Below are 23,674 nucleotides of genomic sequence, written 5' to 3'. Positions count from 1 at the left end.
TAAAGTACGTTAGAAAAAAAAGTTTGCAAAGTATTAATTTATGAATTATATTAGTAACACAGTCAATGCTGAATAGAATGCTAAACTTTTCAAATGTAAAAAGCATTTTAAAATGCAATGCCAACATTAATTTACAAAATTCATAAATTATAAGACCTCATCAATACATGTTTTAACTCATTGCCAAGACTATTAACCTTCATTAGTCAACATATGACATCTAAGACATAATGATGTCAACATTTTATTTCAAAGGGTTAGAGTGTCTATACATTTTGTTTAGTTACATGATTAAAAATAAAAACATCAAAAGATACATACTGGGAGCTAAAGATGTAGCTAAGTTGGTAGAATACTTGCCTAGAATACACAAAGTGCAGGGTTTGACCCCCCCCCAACACAGTATAAAGTGGGCATGTTGGTACAAACCTGTCATTTTAGCATTCTGGAAGTGCAAGCAGGAAGTTCAAGGTCATCTTCAGCTACATAGTTCAAAGCCCAACCTTGTTTGAGGTTGATCTGATTGATGTGTGTTACTCACCCCCAAGATCTTGTCCCTGCTCAGAAGAGCACATTCTCACCTAAACCTATCCTTGTTGTGTAAACTGGCCAAAATCATTTTATCTGATTGGTTGATTAAACAGCCTATAACTGGGCAGGGCAGAATGGGGTAGGTGTGGCTAAGGTTCCTGGGCTTTGGACAGGAGAATCACAGGAGACAGAAGAATGGGAAAGAGGAAGGAGGAGGATGCCACAATGCTTAGTGTGGAGAAAAAAAAAAAATCACGTATGCTGAAAGGACTCCAACAATGGCATGAAAAGGCCAAGATGAAGAATACAACAAAGTACCATGAGATTATGTATGAAAGGTAGACTAGATGAGGTTGATTAAAGGGGATGGCATTGGATGGGGGCTGGGAGATAGATGGTGAGAATATTAAGACAGTGTAGGTGAAATATCTGCCCAGCCCAAGGTAAATAAGGCAATTATAAAATCTAACAGGTGTCTGTGTCTTATTATTTGTAACAGCAGGTTAAATTAATATTGCCGTAATAATCTTAGGGCTAATAATAATCATAATATAGCCCAACACTAATTTTTTTAAGATGTATTTATTTTGTTTCGTATACAGTGTTCTGCCTGCATGTGTGCCTACACACCAGAAGAGGGAACCAGATCTCAGTTTAGATGGTTGTGAACCACCATGTGGTTGCTGGGAATTGAACTCAGGATCTCTGGAAGAGAAGCCAGTGCTCTTAACCTCTGAGCCATTTCTCCAGTCCCCCAACACTCATATTTTATTTACAACAAAACACCTTTTTGTCTCTCTCATCTCCCACGGTCCCAAACTACACAAATCTGAAATGCTTGTTCCCATCTACCTGGTTCCCTTATCTCCAACATGTAACAACTTTTATTCGCTTTTTAAGTTTACATATTCCTCAACAGTGCATTTATTTTTTTAGTTTGTTTTATGCAAAATCAAATAACATACTGTCTTCCCCTATGTAGAAGGAAACAAGTGACATAAGCTGCTGCAAATGTTAGTACTTTAGATGTTAACATATCCTAGAAATCCTAGAAACACAGAGATATTCATTAGCAATCACATGGTATTTTTAGTAGGTGGATGCACTAGTTAATCAACTAGCCTCCAAGACTGAAAATCCGAGAGCACCCCAGTATTCTTGAGTAGCTCCCAATATGTTATATGTATGGTGGGGGGGGGAAGCTTGCATGTGAGTACAAGTGCCCAGAGAGGTCAGAGACCTTACCTGCCTGCCTCTGCATTGCTGAGATTAAAGTTGCATGCTACCAGGCCATGCCAGGTCAGTGCTCTGCTCTTAAGAATAATGCAATGAGGCCAGGTATAATGAAGCACACCTATAAGCCTAGCACTTAGAAAGTAGAGGGAGGAGGACCAGGAGTTCAGGAAAATCTACACTATGATTTTCAAACCAGCCTAGACTACACGAGGCCCCAATTTTGGTGTAGGGGTGGAATGTGACAGGTGAGGCAATGATGTAATAATCAATGGCTAACCCTAACCTATTGTATGTAGTATATATTGCTAGGACACTTATCCAGATACCAAATAAAGGTATTTTCAGTTGATGTCCAGAGTCCCTTTCCTGTAGGTTGTGCTATACAGCATTCTAACAGTAATTAATAAATGTACCTGTATTCTTACAGCTGTACCCTTAAACCTTAAGATACTTGCTAATCTCACAAATGAGAAATGCTTTCGATTTTCACTTCTCTTTCGGCAAATCATTAGCTTATGAGTGCTGTCCACTCTTCTATCTGGTTTCCAGACTCCTATCATCTTAGTTCAAAAAGAATATCTACGCTTGGATGTTATCCAAAAGAATTAATCTCTATAAAAAAATTATCATCCCTTCTTTAATATCCAAAGTATTTCTAGCAAATTATACTATAACTTTTAGAATAAGAGTGGTTTCTAGATCTGGCTACCATAACTGAAAGAGTAATTTAATGAAGTTGCCTCCTGCAACAGTCAAATCTGTTTCCCTTTTCTGACCTCTAATCTATGTCTCACCATTACCCACATGCTAACAGTGTGATCTCCACTTCAGATCTCTCAGCCATGCTTTTCTCTGGATCCTAAACCAGGAGAGAGACGGCACTCTTACTGTTAGAAGAAAACCATGTTTAATACATGAACTGATCATTCTTCTTTAAAAGCACTACATCATTCACTCTGTGCTTCCTCTGAAGTTTTGCTGTTACACAAAAGTGATGGACTGGGGAAACTCAAACTTGCTAGTATTACTATTTCAACTGTTTGTTCAATTCCACTTCAACACCCTCAAGAGTTTATTAATCTGGCCTTGTGCTTTCTGAGAACTTGGAGAACTGAAAAACTAAGAGAGCTTTATCCTTTGGGGTTGTGAGATTAAGTCACTTCCTGCCTCTTTAAATGGACTCTTACTTGTTAGAAACTGAGGAGAACTCAAATGCTGCTGTTGTCCCAAGGCAGCAGGAGCCTATTTGTCTACATAGACATTCTCCCACTCCACTACTCAATGGCATACTAGGGAAGCATGTAACAGCACAGCTCCTAAGCAGTGTGCTCTCCCTAGTACACAGGGACTGGCGGTACACCAGGCACTAACTTAGTACCCTATGAGGTTTGGGCAGCTGAAGCCCATGGCAAGCACTGTCAGACTCCAGCATCACATTTTTTTTTTTTTAAATACTGACATGCTACCAAAATAGTAGCATTTTCTAAGTCTGCTGAAGGAAAGAGTTAGAAACACTGAATGAAGAAGAGAAGCACTCCTTTTGGGTCAGTGATCCTTATAGATGTGCTGAGTGTTTACTTTCTTTTTAAGGAAATCAGAAGACATTAAGTTATTTCCAAATACTGGAGTTCTCTTGGCTCTCTGAAAGAATTCAAGTCTGAAATAGAACTAAATATTTGTGCTCATGTTTAGCTTGAAACGTAAACAAAAGCAATATCTCCGAGACATCAGCTACCTGATATAAAAGAAATTGTCTTAGTGTTTTATTGCTGTAAAGAGATGCCATGGCCATGGCAACTCTTATAAAGGAAACCATTTAACTAGAGCTGGCTTATAGTTTGAGGATTAGTCCATTATCATCCTGGTGGAAAGCATGAAAGTGTCCAGGCAGACATGGTGCTGCAGAAGGAGCTGAAAGTTCTACATATTGATTCACAGGCTGCAGAAGGAGACTTGTTTCCACACTGGGCAGGGCTTGAGCATAGGAGACCTCAAAGCTTACCTCCAAGGTGACACACTTCTTCCAACACAGCCACACCTACTCCAACATGGCCACACCTCCTAATAGTGTCACTCTTCATATATGGGCCAAGCATCCAAACACATGAGTCTATGGGGGCCAGACATATTCAAACCATTACAGGAATCATCTTAAATTATCTAAATACTGAATATTTCAAACAAGTACCAAACTTTCTCTAGTTAAATGGGCCAAGAAACAAAACCATAAGTTATCACTTTGGTTTTTGTTTTGTTTTAAACCATTAGAGGAATGCACATCTCATGCAAATAACAATCAAGCACAAAAAGACAAGGAGATCACAACAGTAGGTGACAGTGCCTAGCAGTCTGTGGGCACCAACCCCCAGAGAATCACAGAACAAGGACATTCCAAAGATGAACATTTCCTATCACTGCAGTTCCTCTGATGATGGGGGAGGGGCCTAGTACAAAGATGGTACTAAGCTACAATTAAATCCATGCTGTTCTCTTCTAAGAACATGAATTCAACAGTGCAAGTGGAATCTGCCAATGTCAACTACCCTGAGCTGTATCAGCATGGGCAGAATGACTCCAGTCTAGGATCTGTCCAAAAAGGGCAAACATTTCTAAGTCTCACTGTCATGACTGCAGTTCAGTCATTAGACACTTAGCTTCCCTGGCGATCTGTTCCTTTAAGAAATGAAGTATTAAGACTAGGCCATTAAATTTGTGAAAGAACCATTTCTCCCAAACTATATTTACCCTAAGTTTCCAATAATCTGATGTTTTAATATTTTATGTACAATATGACACATACTCCCAATAATTGGTTATAAATGACACCTTAAAGTATGCTTGGTACAACAAGAAAAGCACATAATGACATTTTTAAGGCTTCTAAAATTGGCTTCTGGAGAACCAACTAAAAAAATAATCCTCTGCAACTGAAAGCCATCATCTGTAACGCTTGAATTCCTGAGATACAAGAGTGACGTGTTCTGCTTGCTTGGTAAAATCAATAGAAATGAGCAAACTCAGCAGTTTACTATGTACCCATGTTCAAGAATATATCTGTGTGGGAGGGATAAAGAACAGAGACCCATGCAAATTAGTTTTGCCTTGCTTACTATGAGGTACCCAGACAACTATTCCAAGAAAAGAGTAACAAAGTGTTATCTAGTTATCATCAAGCTAACATAAAAATGGGAAAATAACAGACTACAGGGAAGCAGAACCCACATGGCTGTTTTTATTTATTATTTCCATTTAAAAAATTTATTACAATTTATTCACTTTGTCCCCGTCCAATGCCCCCTCTCTCCCTCTTCTCCCATGCTCCTCCTCCAGTCCACTGATTGGGGAAGTCCTCCTCCCCTTCCCTCTGACCCTAGCTTATCAGGTCTTATCAGCACTGGCAGCAATGTCCTCTTCTGTGGCCTGGTAAGGCTACACCCCACCCCCTCAGGGGGAAGTAATCAAAGAGCCAGCCACTGAGTTCATGTCAGAGAGAGCCCCTGTTCCCCTTACTAGGTTACCCACTTGGACATTGAGCTGTCATGGGCTACATCTGTGCAGGGGTTCTAAGTTATCTCCATGCATGGTCCTTGGTTGAAGTATCAGTCTCAGAAAAAAACCCTGTACCCAGATTTTTTGGTTCTGTTGCTCCCCTTACGGAGCTCCTGTCCCCTCCAGGTCTTTCTATCTCTCCCTTCTTTCATAAGGTTCCCTGCACTCTGCCCAAAGTTTGGCTATGAGTCTCAGCATTTGCTTTCATACACTGATGGATAGAGTCTTTCAGAGACCATCTGTGATATGCTCCTGTCTTGTTCCCTCTTTTCTCCCTCTTCCGATGTCTATCCCATCTGCCTTTCTCTGCTGGTGATGAGTCTGTTTCAAGCTCCGGGGAGGGAGACATCTGCCTACTTGGGGCATCTCCTGCCCAGTCTGCCAACACGTGGAGCCCTGCTCTCTGGGAATTCACCTCTCCACTCAGGGAGAGCCCGGTTAGGGCCACAGAAGGCCCCAGTCTCAGACCTTCCCAGATGCTGGGGAGTGACAAGCACTCAGTGGCCCCAATGATGCACTTCCCCTGTCCTTGTTTGCCTTTCTGAGTGAGGATTGATCATCTTACCCAGAGCCCTCCTTCTTGATTAGCTTTAGATGTACAGATTGTAGTATGATTATCGTATATTTTATGTCTAATATCCACTTATAAGTGAGTATATGCCATCAGTGTCTTTCTGCTTCTGAGATACCTCACTCAGGATGATCTTTTCTAGTTCCGACCATTTGCCTGCAAATTTCATGATTTCCTTATTTATAATCGCTGAGTAGTATTCCACTGTGTAAATATACCACAATTTCTGTATCAATTCCTCAGGTGAGGGACATTTGGATTGTTTCCAAATTCTGGCTATTAAAAATAAAGCTGCTATGAAAATGGTTGAGCAAATGTCCTTGTGTACTTGAGCCTCTTTTGGATATATGCCTAGCAGTGCTATAGCTGGATCTTGAGGTAGCACTATTCCTAGTTGTCTGAGAAAGCACCAGATTGATTTCCAAAGTGGTTGTACAAGTTTACATTCCCACCAGCAATGGAGGAGCATTTCTCTTTCTCCACATCCTCTCCAGCATGTGTTGTCACTTGCACTTTTGATCTTAGCCATTCTGATGGGTGTAAGGTGAAATCTTAGGGTCGTTTTGCTTTGCATTTCCCTGATGACTAAGCATTTCTATAAGTGTTTCTCTGCCATTCAATATTCCTCTATTGAGAATTCTCTGTTTAGTTCTGTACTCCATTTTTAAACTGGATTACTTGATTTGTTGCTGCTTAACTTCTTGAGTTCTTTATATAGTCTGGATATTAACCCTCTCTCAGATATAGGGTTGGTGAAGATCCTTTCCCAATCTGTAAGCAGTTGTTTTGTTCTGATGACAGTGTCCTCTGCTTTGCAGAAGCTTTTCAGTTTCATGAGGTTCCCATTTGTTGATTGTTGCTCTTGGAGCCTGTGCTGTTCCTGTTCTGTTTGGGAAGTTGTCTCTTGTGACAATGAGGTCAAGGCTCTTCCCTACTTTTTCTTTTAACAGGTTTAGTGTGTCTGGTTTTATGTTGAGGTCTTTGATCTACTTAGACTTTACTTTTGTGCAGGGTGATGAGTATGGATCTATTTGCATTTTTCTACATATAGACATCAGTTAGACCAGCACCATTTTTTTTTGAAGATGCTGTCTTTTTTCCATTGTATGGTTTTGGCATCTTTGTAAAAAAATCAGGTGTTCATAGGTGTGTGGGCTTATTTCTGGGTCTTCTATTCGATTCCATTGATCCACCAGTCTGTTTCTATTCCAGTACCATGCAGTTTTTATTACTGTTGCCTTATAGTGCAGCTTAAGACTAGAGATGGAGATACTTCCAGAATATCTTTTATTATAGAGGACAGTTTTAGCTATTCTGAGTTTCTTATTATTCCATATGAAGTTGAGAATTTTCCTTTCAAGGTCTGTAAAGAATTGTGTTGGTAATTTGATGGGAATTGCATTGAATCTGTAGATTGCTTTTGGTAAAATGGCCATTTTTACTATGTTAATCCTGCTAAGCCATGAGCTCTGATATCTTCTACTTCTTTCTCCAGAGACTTGAAGTTCAGTTCTTAAAAACCAAGAAAGCAGTAGTGGTCTAAAATGTAGCAGATAAAAATCCTCACACTGATATGAGGGAATGCCTGGGGTGGAGTGAAAGAATGGCCTAGGCATCGCTCTAGAGGAGCTGCATTAGCTCCTAGACCTCCGTCCTTCATCTGTGAAAGCAGTTACTGTATTTATGACTTCTCAACATATTTTCTACTTTGAAAACATTTGCATTTATACTAACTCACCCTTTTCCTGAGATTCTCAGGGTCTCTAAGACCTTGTAATACTTGCTTTTCTGACTTAAAAGAAAAAGAGTGACAGTGACTATAACAACAAAATCCCAAGCAGCCAGTTAAAAACAAAACATTCCAACAGTATGATGTGGTAAATGGGATATCATTTTACCCATCAAATTTTATACACCAGTACAAGAATGAAGAAACTATGATTTTTTTTTTTTTTTTTTTAAGTAAATCAGAGTAGCTGTTAACTGGCCACCACCTGGGGGGCCTGGGAATATTGATTCAAACCGTTACTGTGTGTCTAACAGTCAGAAGGAACTAGGAGTTCTTTCAGTTTCTACAACTTTTGTCAAGGTATTCTGAAAAACACACTCTTAGCTACTCCTTTTTCTTCTTCATATTTCTGAATAAATAATTAAATTATGCAACAGTAAAAAAATTAAACTAATTTTTATGAATCAAACTAAGCACATGTTTAGTTTTAGGACAAGAATTTCCCAAGTTTGGAAAGTGTTTGATAAACAGCAATGCACTTTAAATTGGCATACTCAGCTGGTGGGCAACAGACTCAGGCCTCAAAGGCAGGTGTCTGACTATGGTGCTACACTGCTTACTGCAGCACACATGCCATTTACCAAGCATGGCTTCAGTTCCTACTTGTTTCGCCATCTCCCTGGAAATTAAGGTTTTCTCCATTTTTTTGCCTCCAAAAGCTCTGCTTTGCTGGGAAAAGCTTTTCTTCCCTTTGTTATTCCAGTCAGGTGTCTAATGTCCCCACAGGTAGATCAGCTGCCCTTTTCTCAACATCCTATATCTCACACATAAAAACACCAATCAAATATTATTGTATTTATCCAATTACCTTTTTCTTAGTCTGGGAGAATGTCTGTTTTTTTAAACCTTGACCATACCTACTGTACATAAGTAGTGTGTTAGGCCCGTAACAAGTATTTATACAATTGTCAACTGGGTCTCTGAATGAATTAACTCTTCTGTCAGATCTTATCCTACTCTAAAAGTTCAAACTTTAGCTACAGGAAAGGCTCACAAACAGGATTATTAGTGATAGTACAATGCCTGAATCTCTCGGCTGTCTGAACCAAGAGTTCACGAAGTTGACTGGGGAGTGATGGCACATCTGTAATCCCAGCACTCAAAAGACTGAAACGGGAATATGACCATGAATTCAAGGCAAGCCTGGACTATAAATCAAGACCTGATTTCAAAAAGAAAAAAAAAAGCATGGGATTGGGAGAGGACTAAGTGACTGAACTGCTTATATAAGCATGCAGGCCTGAATTCACATCCCCAGAACCCACGTAAAAGCTAGGCATGGACAAGCCTATTTAGCCAAAGCAGTAAGCTCTAAGTTCACTGGGAGACCCTGCCTCAAAACATAAGGTCGAGAGGCATAAAGGAAGACACCAGATATTAAGCTTTGGCCTCCAAAAACAACCACACAAGAGCACGTGGACCAACGTGTGCAGCTGCACATATCCACATGCAACACATACCACACACACTAAAAAAATTCTATAAAGATTAGTCTCATACAATCATTATCATGTCAACTAAAACCCAACATAACAGCTACCATGCCAGAACCTTGGAAAATGATCAGATATGACATGACAGCACAAAACAAGTCTCTTTTTTTTTTTTTTTTTGAGCATGATTCCCAGAATGATGGCAATGGTAAGAATTTTGAATATAAAACTAATAATAAAAGTTATAATTTTTAAAGTTTCCTGATGAAAGAAATTGATGGGCTCACAGAAACTTCACAGAGAATCAGTATGACATGGGAATCCATGGATTTGTAAAAATGTGAAGGTCTGCTATATAAGACTGATGAGAAGGCAAACAAGGCAATAATTTATATAAAACTCAACAAAACTATTATAAAAAGTCCATCCGTGTTTTAGTTTAGGGTTACCATTTATGTGATGAAACAGCATGGCCAAAAGCAACGTGGGGAGAAATGGCTTATTTCACTCATACTTCCATATAACAGTTCATCATCAAAAGCAGTGAGAGAAGGAACCCAAGGAATCTGGAGGTAGAAGCTAACACAAAGGCCATGGAGGAATGCTGCTTACTGGCTTGTTCCCCATGGCTTGCTCAGCCTGTTTTCTTACAGAACCCAGGACTAACAGCCCAGGCATAGCACCACCCACAATGGGCTGGGCCCTTCCCATCCATCACTAATTAAGAAAATGCCCTACATGTAGGCTTGCCTACAGCTCAATCTTACAGAGGCAATCTTAATTGAGATTCCCTTTTCTCAGATGAATGTAGTTTGTATCAAGTTGACATAAAACTATCCAGCAATTAGCCCCTTGTCAATTTGATATAAAACAACACTGTAAAGCCACAACCTTTCCTTTTTTTTTTTTTTTTTTTGTTTATCCCCAAGAGCACATATTAATATAAATGTCACAATATAAAACATTTACAAGCTCATCAGACTGGAGGGTATGGAAGAAGAGAGTACTCACAGATACTTGGGAGAGATAACTGGAATTGGGAAGCATTTAGGGGGTAATATGAAAACTTAGTGCAATGTAAACTCCCTGTAATTTATGAGGGTGACCCCAGCAGACTTCTAGTAATAGGGAATATGGAGTCTGAACCAGCCATATTCCAAGCCAACCTGGCCTACAGATCATGTCTCAAAACAAAAACAGGGGCTGGAGAGATGACTCAGAGATTAAGAGCACTGGCTGCTTTTCTAAAGGTCCTGAGTTTGGAGTTTGATTCCCAGCAACCACATGGTAGCTCACAAGCATCTATAATGAGATCTGGTGCCTTCTTCTTACAAGCAAGCATTCATGCAAAGCAGAATACTGTATACCTAGTAAGTAAATAAATAAAAACAATTAAAAAGGAAAACAGAACATTTCATTAACTAAATTCAATAAAGTTCTGAAGCAGTGTCCAACTTCTCACAGAAGAAAGTGGTTTTGATGACTTTGGGACTCAATATTGTCTGGATATTTTCATGTTAATACAAATCATGTGGGTGCTAAAAGGTACTTTAAAACAACAACAAAACCTGGTGTTGGTGAGACTGCACAGTGGGTAATGGTGACTGCCATCAAGTCTGGCAACCTGAGTTGAATCCCTGGAGCCTACATGGTAGAAGGAAGAAACTAACTCCAGAAAACGTGTGGACCTCTGATCTCCATACATCTGCTGTGGCATTTGCATGCCCATATATATATATATATATATATATATATATATATATATATACACACACACACACACACATATATATATAATTATATATAAAATGCTTCCCAATATATAATTATATATATAATTTTTGTGTATATATTATATATAATTATGCATTTTATATTAATATGTAACACATATTTTAATATATTAATATGTAATTATATATTATATCTTTATTTTATGGTATATATTTATATATAATTATATATAATTTTGTATATATTATATATATAATTTTTTGTGATATACATATGCAAAAATTATTTTTAACAATTTAAGGATAAGTAAAATGAACCATGTAACCGGGCACAGTGGTGCACGCCTGTAATCCCAGCACTCCGGGAGGCAGAGGCAGGTGGATCTCTGTAAGTTCCAGGCCAGCCTGGTCCACAAAACGAGTCCAGGTTACACAGAGAAACCCTGTCTTGACAAAGCAAGCAAGCAAACAAACAAAAAGTAAAATGCTGGAGGTGTGCCTCTGTGGTACAGCACTTGCCTAACATGCACAAGTCACTGGGCTCAGTTTTCAATACTGAAAAGAGTATGCTTTTAGCCTAATGGTTGTTTTACAATCCAAAAAAAAAAAGAAAGTTGCACACAACTTACTTCCAATTTCTTCTACTGTTAACATGCTACGTTAGGGTGATATATTAGCTCCATCAAATGGAGCAACAGTAATCTATTTTCATTACTAACTAAAGTAAATATTCAATCTTTACCTAATATCATTTTTCTGCCCCAGGATTCCATGCAGTCTATATATATTACACTTACTTGCCATGTTGAATTTCTCAGACATTCTTTGGTTTTGATGACTGTGGTGGTTTGAATAGGAACAGCCTGCATTGATCCATGTGTTTAAATGCTTGGCCATAGGGAGTGGCACTATTAGGTGTGGCCTTGTTAAAGGAAATGAGTCACTGGGAGGGTGGGCTTTGAGGTCTCCTATACTCATGTTCTGCCCAGTGTGGCACAATACCCTCGTGTTGCCTACAGATCAAGATGCATAACTCTCAGCTCCTTTTCCAGTACTGTGTCTGCCTGGATGCTGCCATGCTTCCCACTATGATAACAGACAAAATCTTTGAAACTGTAGGCCAGCCCCAATTAAATGTTTTCGTTTGTAAGAGTTGTCCTTGGTTATGGTGTCTCTTCACAGCAATAAAACCCAAACTAAGACAATGACCTTAACAAACATTTTATAAAAGGACCCTTAACTGGGGTTCAGTGACTTTTCACCCCACAATGTGACTTGAGAGATGTCAGGAGGAAAACCACAGAGTTAGAGTGGTCCTTACATCTCATAGAGCACATGTTATCAACATACGATACTGTTGATGCTGATGTCCTCACTTGACTCAGGTGGTGCTTTCCAGGCTTCTCCATATGGGAACAACTCCCTTCCTTCTTTGGAGGAATGTCCCTAGGAGTAGCCTTCTCTGAAGGCACAGGTGTTATGTTGTACCTCTTTGATGGGAAGCATCATAGTCAATCACTTGCAATCTCTCTAACCTATTCTCTTGAATTCTCTATGAATTCATAGACATTTATTTTATGCTTTGGGTTAATCCAATGTTACAGTATTTAAGTCACTGCCTAAACCCTCACTTTTTTGGCCACTGAGAACTCTTGCTGTTGGTTCCCCTATCCCCTGGACATATTATCAATTGCTACATTTGTGATATCCTGTTGATTTTCTTCTTACTCTGTTTCCCTGCTCCTGATTCTTCCTTTTGGACTTCCTCGCTATCTTACACTACAAAACGTTCTATCTTGCATATTCTAGTACCAGTCCAAGAAACAGAGATTTCTACAAGGATCATTGGTTCCTTTTGCAGGACAATCATAGAAACCAAGACATGTATAGTAGGTGTGTTGATTGACACACCTACTATACTATAATTTTTTCAACAGCCCTCAGGCATCTCTATGCTCTGTTCTGGGCAGCAAAGACAACTGTGCACAAAGCTACAGAGCCCAGAGCTCTAGAAATCCACATTCATTATTCCCTTCTCGTAGGCAGAGACTAAGGCTTGAAAAGCCCCATCTGTACTTACAAAATGTACAAAAGCCAAAACCCTATTCCTACCTTTGGTTAACATCACTACCTAGCCTAGGTAGATATCCTTTGTGCCCTGTCCCCATCCCTTCAGTGTGCCAGGCTTGGCCTCACTGTTGCAATGCACTGTGCCCAGTATGCGGGCTGAAAGCAGTAGGGAACAGCTCCAAGTGACAATGGCACAAGTTCCCTACCCCACATGAGAACTTAGCCAAGAATTTTAAACCAGCCCGTTTTCCCCAGGATAAAACCTCAGCAGACATTGGTATCCGGTTTGATGGCTTAAACCTTAAATGCTGTCTTCCCTTTCCTACCTCACTTCTTACTCCCTATATAGAAGAAAGTCAAATCCTCCTGACAGGTCTGTTCTCTCAGGGCTAAGTACATACTTCTTTCAGAGGGAAAATGCTGGGTTGCTTGAGTCAAACAGTTGGGTTAAATCTGTTCTTGTCACTTAATTCCTGAATGACCTGACTCCTGAACATTTCATTTCTGCATCTCCAAGGGGGTAAGATTACACATCTTAGAGCCCTACCAGTACTAGCGTAGCATCCACTGAAGTGCACAGAGCTCACTGCCTCCTAAACAAGGCTTTACCATTTTGTAGTCTTGACTGGTGTAACAGAATTACCCAAGACACTCTGGCTAGAAACACAAACACTATGGATTATTCATGAGACCAAAAACTTCCTGAAATACCCATTAGCTTTGAAACATCAAGAGACACACTCTGATCCTTTCATCTCAAAATCATGCTCTCCTGTATTCACCAACCCTAGTTATTAGGGATACAGTCACTGCTTTGACCTGCACCACAAGGCCGGAGTAAAGCCACACCGCATATTATCAAGCCATGTACCCTTCTGGCTATGAGAGAGTACACTGGCTACTTAGAAAGTGCTTCCCATTCCCCTCACTAAGCAATGCACTCATCTGCCCTTACCCAGAGCCAATGGGAACAACAACGTCCTTTGATGAATGACCCAGTCATTTTTTTCCCTCAAGCTATCTCCATTATTTTGCATTTTTCTCAGAAGTTAAGAAAAGTTAGAATTTAAAAACTAACATTTTCTAAAAAGGTGGTAATAAGGTTTTGGGGGTTCTTGTTTTTGTTTTTTTCTGTAGCTCTCAGGTTTCTAGATAGCTCTTTCAGAAATGACTGAAAATGAAGAAAAGCTCTATGAAACTAGAAAACACAAGCCAATAGCTAAGTGCTATTTAGTTAAGGGACCAATACTCTGCGCCTATACTTGTGAGGAATTTTGTTCATAAAGATGCTGTGCTTAACTTAACACCAAAAAAGAAGCCACTGAGTTCCTCCCTCCCCCCCCCGCCCCTGGGGGGGGCAGGCAGATTTGTAAAGGTTATAATGTTATTCATTCATGTATTAATTGACTTAGATTCTTTTATGGCCTGCCCTCTGCATCTGTGGAAGGCTCACCTACCTAAGTTAGAGCAGGCTAAAAATCTGACCCAGAATCATGGTATTAGCTAATCTTTATAATCATTAAAAGTCACAACTCTTGTTGTGCTCTTTAATATACTGACTCAGACAACCATGCACAGCAGGCTCTGACCATAGGTTTACCAAATTTAATGAAAACCATATTCATCACCCTATGTAAACTCATGGTTACTACTTTAAAGGCAATTGTTAAAGCATAAATCTTCCTTTTTAGAACACATCCTAAAGTAAAATCAGCCATTTCCCTTACAGTGTAAAAAACAAAATTCTTTCATTATAGATGAATTTTTTCAGAAGACTTTTTTTGTTTGTCTTTTTTAATAGCACATAAATAGAAAAGGAAACAAGCAAAGAAGCAACCTGCTGAATGGCTTTTAAAAGTTTAATGATTTCAAACCTACAAGCCCCCAGACATTCCAGTTGTTAACAGCCTATCACAGCTATCTGTGTGTTTATAATAAATGCTTAACCATAGAGAGCATGTTGCTGGCAGTGTTATTTAATTCATCAGTGTGATTTTCTTAAGAACGAATCCATATCATAAATTTTAAAAATTTAATACTGCTATAGTAATAGAATCCAGACACCTTATTTGAATTTCTCCACTCATGCCAAAAGATGGTGTCTCTCAAATTTAAAAAAGAAAAAAAAAAATTTTCAAAATAATGATCTAAAGATTCTTCCAAGAAAAAGTATGACTCAATTCACAAATCATTCCTTCATATGAAGATTGTGTCTCTCTTCTCTAGGGTCATAATCAACAGCATCTTTTCTTCTAATTTAGCCTTCAATTAAAATGCAGTGTCCACGGTTTGCCAAGAATCAGTGAACAAAAGCACTCTTTTCTTGCTTAATGAGAACAGTAAGTTAATTTACAGAAATTTGGACAAGTCTCTTGAACTCCTGGAAATCATCTAGCAAGGAACTGTACAACAATCTGAAATTATTATTAATCTGTTTTCAAGCTGCAAAAGAAGATCAATATAGTACAAACAACATAAATTCTAAAAGTAGTACTTACAAGATACCCTAGCAATAAAGATCACTCTATCGTAATAACTATTTGGATTGGATACACATACTGAATCTTAAGATTGTTCTCAGGTGTCAATCTTCCATGTTATATGAGCTTGAATACTGCTTTAGCACAACAAAGGAAACTAACATGTTCGTTCAACGTGGTCAGTTTGGTACTGTATACAACAGCTCCAAGGGAGAAAGAAAACTTGCATATTTCTACTCACAGTTGCCCCACAACAACATGACATTTACCTGACAAAAGAAATATTAAAAAAACCACGGTCCTACTGTTTAAAAAATAAAGTATCCATCTACCTACACATATGCCTATCTGTGGAAGGCACATTTATGAATGTGCTAGTGTAATTTTAACCTCATTAAATTATTAAACTTTATTCTATTAACTTGATTTTTTTTTTATTTTTCACAACACACATAGTCTGTAAATTGTAAAAGTTTGTTGTTTTTTTTGCTTTGTTTTGTTTTTTAAGTTTGGGGCATTGCTGTAAATGTTCTTTAATCTGTCAGTGTGCCTTTCTTAAGAATTAATCCATACAATAACTGGAGCACACAGCTATCAAAATCAAGAAGCTGAATACTGCTACAGTAATAAAATCTGGAGACCTTATTCATATTTCCCAACCATGCCAAAAGATAGTGTTTCTTTCAAGTTAAAAAATAACTTTGTTAGCCAGGCGGTAGTGGTGAATGCCTTTAATCCCAGCATGCAGGAAGCATATGCAGGTAGATCTCTGAGTTCACAGCCCGGACAGTCTACAGAGCAAGTTCTAGGACACCAGGGATACACAGAAAAATCCTGCCTCAAAAATCAAACCAACCAATAAATAAATAAATAGATAGATAGATAGATAGATAGATAGATAGATAGATAAAACCAAACAAAAATTCAAAATTAATAACCTAAAGATTCAGATTCATTTATACATATATACATGTACACATGCATATATGCACACATACATATATAAGAATATAAGAAATACAACAAAAAGGTCATAAAAATAAAAAAATTATAAAAATGCAAAAGATACAGAAACATTTCAATATAAAATATAAATAAAACTCTAGGCTTATGACTTACAATGCTAAGCAACAGATGAACATTCAAATCAACTGCCAACCCTACTACCAAAAGTAAAAGGATGATACAATTACAGAGTTGCAGAAGATCGCAAGAGAGTCACTACAGTATTCATCTCTCTTCCCTCTGCTGCCTGAAGATCACAAAAAGCAAAAGACAAAGAAAAGCCTATACCTCTGACAGGCTTTGATTTTACTATAAAATTAAGTTTTGACTAGTCTCTTCCCACTATGAATTCTTTTCCTGAATTCTATAGTGATAACTATGCTAGTCAAATGTACTACTTAAGTTTTGTACTACTTAAATTTTGGAGTCATTATATGACACTGGCATGAACTCTGTGACAGCCTTCCGCCAGGCCACTATCATCTTCTCTTATAAATCAGTTCATGTTTTCCAATTAAATGATGAAAATTATGTCTGAACTGAGCCAAGACTTGTAGGCATAATGTTATTGTGCACTGTATAAAGACTCAAATGTTGATTTCTGTGACCCCATATCTGGTTGCAATCCTTGTTCTGAGAATCTCCTGTCTCAATGTTGTGGAAACACTGCTCCTCAATTGTTCCCTGATATGTCAATAAAACAGCTCAACATCCAGATGCTGAGCAGGAAAGAGACTAGGGCTTTACTTCCTGGCAGCCAGTAGAGGAGAAGAGAGGGGGAGGGAGGAAGTAGGGGATTCAGGCATGGGCAGAGGTCCAAGAGATATCAGGAGAGAACAGCTGAGCAGAGAAAGCTGTAATTGTAAAAAGACACCTCACCTCTTTCCATAAGCAGTGAGTTACAACAGCACTTTGGACAAAGTAATATATTTTTATAAACATTTTCTACTGTGGTTCGGATCTTGAATGTTCCCTAAATCCCTAGTCTGGGGCTACTGGGAGGTGGTAGAACCCTTAGGAGGTGTGACCTCATGAAAGGTCCTTAAGTCTACTACTTCTTCTCCAACTCCTGCTTTCTTTGATTCCTGTGCATGAGGTAAGTGGTTTCCATCACACACTGCTCAAACTATGATATGCTGACTCACTATAGAGCCAAAGCAAGAGAGCCAACTGAACATGTATTGGGATTTCTGAATGAGTTTTGTTCATTTTTTTTTCTCTTTCTCTTTTCTTTCTCCTTCTCCCCCCGACCCCCAATACTGGGTTTCTCTGGCTATTCTGGAGCTAACTTTGTAGACCAAGCTGGCATCAAACTCACAGAGATCCACTGGCTTCTGCCTCCTAAACACTGGAGTTAAAGGCGTACACCACCATGCATAGTTGAATGAGTTAAAGTAACCTTTTTCCTTTATAAGTTGAATGCCTCTGATATGTTCTTACAGCAACAGAAAGCTAACTAGCACATGAACACATGGCTAGTTCATTTTATTTTCTCCTCAACTATATTTCCTTTACTTTTTCGACTAGGCCAAGAGACTACCTGTCTCTTAGTTATTATGTTGCACTGGCTAGCCTGGAGGGTTCTGCCTTCCTCTGTCCTGAGTACTGAAATTAAAAAAAAATATGCCATCACACTCAGCTTCCAAATTTTTCTTCTGACAAAAACACTTAACAAAAGCAGCTTAAGGAAGAAGGAAGAAAATTTATTTGACTCATGGTTTGAGGGTGCACTGTATTAGAAGGCAGGAATGGCAGAAACAGTATGTGTAAGCTTGTCTTATTTAGTGCCCACTAAGATAAAGGAAAGACATGAATGCTACTGCTCTGATGCTTTTCATTCAGTCAGGGCCCCAGCATTCAGGAGGCAGAGAAAGGCAGATCTCTGTGAATTCGAGGCAAGCCTGGTTTACACAGAGTTCCAGGCAAGTCAGGACCATATAGTGAGATCTCGCTGTGGCGGACGGGTGGGGTGGTTAACTAATAAAGTCATATTTTAAAAATATGTTTCCAAGGGCCAGCCACATAGCTCAGCAGTAGAGTATTTGCCTACCATGTACAAGGCCCTAAGTAAGTTCAATATCCGTACTGAAATACATGTGTAAAAATTACATATGTAACATTTTCAAAATTTCCAGTCACTAAATATATAATTTTTAAGAATCTGAGGGCCCAGGCATACTGAGAAGCTACAAGATAACACCACGGCCCTGTGACCGGTCCCCTCACCAGGCCAGGAGCATCAGAAAGTGAGTAAGCAGGTGATGGAGTGAAGGAAGAGAAGAAGTGAGCATATGGGTGATGGAGAAATGTGAGACGGAATGATGATCGAGATTGGGGTATATAATGTGAAATTCACAAAGAATCAACACGAAGTTTTCAAAAAACTTACAATCTATCCTATTCATTGAGGTCATTGTTAATTTCTCTTTCCTGTGTGTACTATCTTTCCGATCAGCTCCGTACATGTTTTCTTGAACAACAACAACAACAAAAACCTCATTGTTTATCATGTTTGCTCTACCTATCAACTAACTCTAGGGGGAAAGGAAAACAACGTCACTTTATGACCACTACATTAGTCTCCCACATCCCCGCTTGCTATTGCTATGAAGATGACCCAGTATATAAATGAACGAGAACTGACATGGACCATGAATCTATCCTCTAGATCAGTGCTTCTCAACCTGTGAATATCCTGCACATCAGATAGTCGCAATATGATTCCTAACAGCAGCAAAAAAGTTATGAAATAATTTTGTGGTTGAAGTCACCACAACATGAGGAACTGTATTAAAGGGTCACGGCATTAGGAAGGTTGAGAACCACTGCTCTAGATGGTTAATGTTGATAGACTCTGGAAATATCTAGGAGAGAAGGTTCCAGGCACACCTAAGAGGACTGATCTTGATTAGGTTAACTGGAACAAGAAGACACACTCCAAAAGTGGACAGGACATTCCCTGGACTTGGGGTGTAGACTCCATGAAAAGGAGAAAATCAACTAAGCACCAGCACTTATCTTTCTTCTCCTAACTATTCATAGGACAAGCTGTATAAAATTAACAAAACAAAATAAATAAAACATTTGATTTTCTTACCATGAGAGAGGGCCTGAACCCCAGAACTATGAGCCAAAATAAACCCTTTCTCCTTAAAGTTTGATTCTGTCAAGGTATTTGTCACAACAGAAAAGCGACTATGAAACATAGAAAGCAGAAATTGAAAAGAACCAATTTCTACACATTTCTTACCTATTGCATGAATCTGATTCTGAGGAGAGGAGAATATCAGTACAACTAGAAGAATCATCTGGTCTCTCGGGCTCTGACTGCCCTGGGGAGTCCAGCTTTGACTGAAGAATGGGTTTTGTTACTGAGACAGTATCTGAGAAGCTCACATTATCTTCTTGTGCTGACAAGGAAAAATAAAATACAAAAAAAAAAAAAAAATTAAAGAGGACCTTAAAATGTACAACCTATATAAGCCTTTATATTTCTTTAACACTTAATATGGCTATTTTTATTTTTAAAATAGAAGTAAAAAACACTGATTCTAAAACTATGAAATAGAAAATGACACTTTAATTGCTACTAATTATCTTACCTTTTTCATTTTAAAACAGATATGAGAATGCACTGCCATTCTAATGAAGTTTCTATTAGCAGCTTAGTAAGAAATAATTGCATGTTTCATCAGAGAACACTGACAAATTAACCAAACAGAGTCATTAAGGGAATCTTACTATTTGGCACATGACATGACATTGAACATCTATGGACACTTCTCCGAACCCTTTCAATAAAATCTATCCACTAAGGAAAACCAATCAGACAGGAATCTTGTCATTTCATATGACAAATTTCTGTACATACTCCGTCATATTGTTTTCAAAGTTTCTTTTTATAAAGATGCAGGGACACGGCAGAGTGGTTTGAAAGAATATGACATACAGGCATAGGCAAATATATGAAAATAAAGGCACAAAAATTACCAGCTGTGCCAGACTGTCTGATGCCTAGGACCCTCCCTCTCACAGTGTGTGCCAACACTACGAGGATTTTTATCTGTGCTACCCTGAGAATGCAGAAAATGAATGAATGCCAGCAACTATTAAGGTTTTGTGAGAATAAAAAATTTATTGAATAGGACAAATTCTTTAAAAACAAAATCAAAACTACCTTTCCAAGTTCATATAATCAAAATTTCCAGAAATGACTCTCAGTGTTTGTTCTACAGGACAGCATTCATCTTCAGTGCAAACTCCTAACATTGTCTGAGTACCAACAAACCGTCATGACCAAAGCAGAGCCACACCCTCTGCTGTTCATCAGGAAGAGAGGAAGGCCATTAACCAGTGACTTCCCAGAAAGTCCAGAACTTCCTCTAATAAAGACACCACAGGAGGAAAACCAATCATGAAGGAAATTCAATCACTCAGTAATTATGAAGAATGCAGTCAAACTGGCATTTTAGTCATCAAATACCATGACCAAAAAGCAAGTTGAGGAGGAAAGGGTGTATTTGACTTACACTTCCACAGCACTGTTCATCATTGAAGGAAGTCAGGAACTCAAACAGGACAGGATCCAATGCAGAGGCCATGGAGAAGTGCTGCTTACTAGCTTGCTTCCCTTGGCTTTCTCAGCCTGTTTTCTTACAAAACCCAGGACCACCAGCCCAGAGATGGTACCACCCACAATGGGCTGAACCCTCCCCCCATTGATCACTAATTGAGAAAATTCCTTACAGCTGGATCTCATAAAGGCATTTCCTCAACCGTGGCTCCTTCCTCTTTGATACCTCTAGCTTGTGTCGAGTTGACACAAAATCAGCCACCACATAAGGGAACAAGGATTCAATTTAAAACAAACTTAAATATTTGCACAGTGACTACACTCTCCTCTTCTTCCCTGCTTACGTTAGCTTAGAGAGGATAAAACCCCATCAAAGATAAACATCATCCAACAATCTGCGAGCACTAAAAAGTCAGTTATCCTTCCTGCCTGCCCCTTGAAAAGCAGAGCCCAAATGTGAGGATCAGACAACAGACTTTCCCCTAAGACAAACAACAAAAACAAGTCAAGTTCCCCTTGAGAGTGCATGCCTCTTACTCATTTACAGGTCAGTTCAACGTTTACTCTAAAGGACAGCAGTTACACTCAGTGTGGACACTTCACTAAATCCATCTTTTCAATCTGCCCTCCCCTTTCGAATGCCTTTCCTCTTAGGTATCTCTGTTTGTTAACCAGTGACTTCCCAGAAGATCCAGAACTTCCTCTTATAAAGACACCACAAGGAGGAAAACCAATCATGAAGGAAATTCAATCACTCAGTAGTTATAGAGAATGCAGTCAAACTGGCATTTTAGTTAGGGTTTCTATTGCTGTGATCAAACACCATAACCAAAAAGCAAATGTAGCCTCACAACATCAATTACCTCTGAAGCACAGAGACTGTATGTAGTACATAAGCGTACATACACCTAAGATGTATTTTCAAAGCACAAGCAACCAATTCTATGTGAGACATTGGACTAATAAACAGAAAATATTCTCATAGTGGGAAATATTGAGTCCAGTTCTTAAGAATTAAATTAATTTCTAAGGACATCCTTTAACAACTGCGTGAATAAATTCAAACCATTCGAAGATCATGAGTTATATACTAAGGCAGCATCTAGCACCTGAAAGACCCCCAAGAGATCTGAGGACAGATAAGGAGTTCAATAATACAAAAAACAAAAAGAAAGAAAAGGAAGGAAGGAAGGAAGGAAGGAAGGAAGGAAGGAAGGAAGGAAGGAAGGAAGGAAGAAAGGAGAGAGGGAGGGACGGAGGAAGGAGAGAAGGAAGGAAGGAAGGAAGGAAGGAAGGAAGGAAGGAAGGAAGGAAGGAAGGAAAGGAAGGAAGGAAGAAAGGAAAGAAGGAAGGAAGGAAGGAAGGAAGGAAGGAAGGAAGGAAGGAAGGAAGAAAGAAAGAAAGAGAGAAAGAAAGATAGATAGATTCAAGAAAAATCTAGCTTTAAAAAAAGTTCATGAATTGAAATATGTAATATTGCTAAGATGTCAATATTACTCAAAGCTACCCATATAGTCAATGCAATCCAATATAAAAAGAACTCAACAGTGGTTTTGCGAAAAGAATAATTCATCCTAAAATTTACATGCAATCTCAAGAAGTCCCAAATAGCCAAATAATATTGAAAAAGATTAACATCTAAATGATGCATACTTAACTTCCAAATAAAACTAAGTATGGACTAGGTATAAGGCCAGACTCAGATCAATGTAACAGGCAGAATAAGGACAAGAAAAGTAAACCTTTTTATGGTTAGTTGAATGTTTTTGTTTGTTTTGGCTTCTTTCTATTTTTGAAACAGATTCTTGCTATGTAAGGAAGGATGCCCTCAAACTCATAATCTTCCTGCACCCAATTCCTGAAGAGCGTTGGAACTGTGAACATGTTTTATGCACCCAGTCTGATAAGCTGGCTTTTGAGAAACTATCAACAGCATTTTACAACAAAAGACAAGACTTCAAAATAATAATACTGAGAACTAGACATCTGCATACAAAATAATCGAGGTGGACACCATCTCATACCTTAGATAAAAGCAAAGTAAAATTGGCCAAAGACCTAAAACTAAGTGGTGATACCACAAAATACTAGGAAGAACTCATTGGAATAGAGTAATTTGCACAACAGGGGATTTGGCAATGACCTCATGTATATAATACCAAAAGTACAGCAATAAATAAATAAACTGGACATAATAAAAAGTTAAAACAGTTTTGTGCATGAGAGGTACTACCAGGAAAGCAAAAGGCAATACAGAGTGTCTTCAAATATTTGCAAATCTTATATACACAATGAGGAACAAATATCCACAGTAAGAAACCCCAAAAACTCAATCAAAACCCAAAGACCCATTAGTAAGTAGGCAAAGGGCTCAAATACATTCCAAAACGGGGGGGGGGGGGGGGGGAGAACCAAAAAAAAAAAGAAAAAAAAAGAAAAACCCCAAAAAAAAAAAAAAAAAAAAAAAAGAAAAGAGAGAGAGGGGAAAAAGGAAAAAAAAAGGGGGGGGGGGGGGGGGGGGGGGGGAAGATAGCCAATAAGTACGTGAAAAGATGCTGAACTTCCTAGAAAAATAAAAATCAAATCATGATGACACACTACTTCATGTCAACTTGACTACATATGGAATTAACTAAAACCCAAGTTTTTGGAAGACATACCCTAAATCGAGGCCACACCTTCTGGTGGCAGGCTACATTATAAA

General features: G+C 38.6%; 1 protein-coding gene across 4 annotated transcripts in view; it reads right to left on the bottom strand.

Annotated features, from left to right (window-relative positions):
- Rad18 (RAD18 E3 ubiquitin protein ligase) overlaps positions 1 to 23,674 on the bottom strand; it is a 96,522-nt gene that overhangs the window by 24,779 nt on the left and 48,069 nt on the right. For all 4 annotated transcript variants that reach the window (XM_055628527.1, XM_055628528.1, XM_055628529.1 and 1 more), the window contains one exon: positions 19,648 to 19,807. In XM_055628527.1, the coding sequence (XP_055484502.1) occupies positions 19,648 to 19,807 (160 nt within the window). The remainder of the gene's footprint in view (positions 1 to 19,647; positions 19,808 to 23,674) is intronic.

This window comes from Psammomys obesus, unplaced genomic scaffold (genome assembly GCF_907164565.1).
Source record: "Psammomys obesus unplaced genomic scaffold, mPsaObe1.curated_primary_1811, whole genome shotgun sequence".
In the NCBI taxonomy this organism is placed as follows: domain Eukaryota; kingdom Metazoa; phylum Chordata; class Mammalia; order Rodentia; family Muridae; genus Psammomys; species Psammomys obesus.
This window is presented reverse-complemented; position numbering and strand designations above follow the sequence as displayed.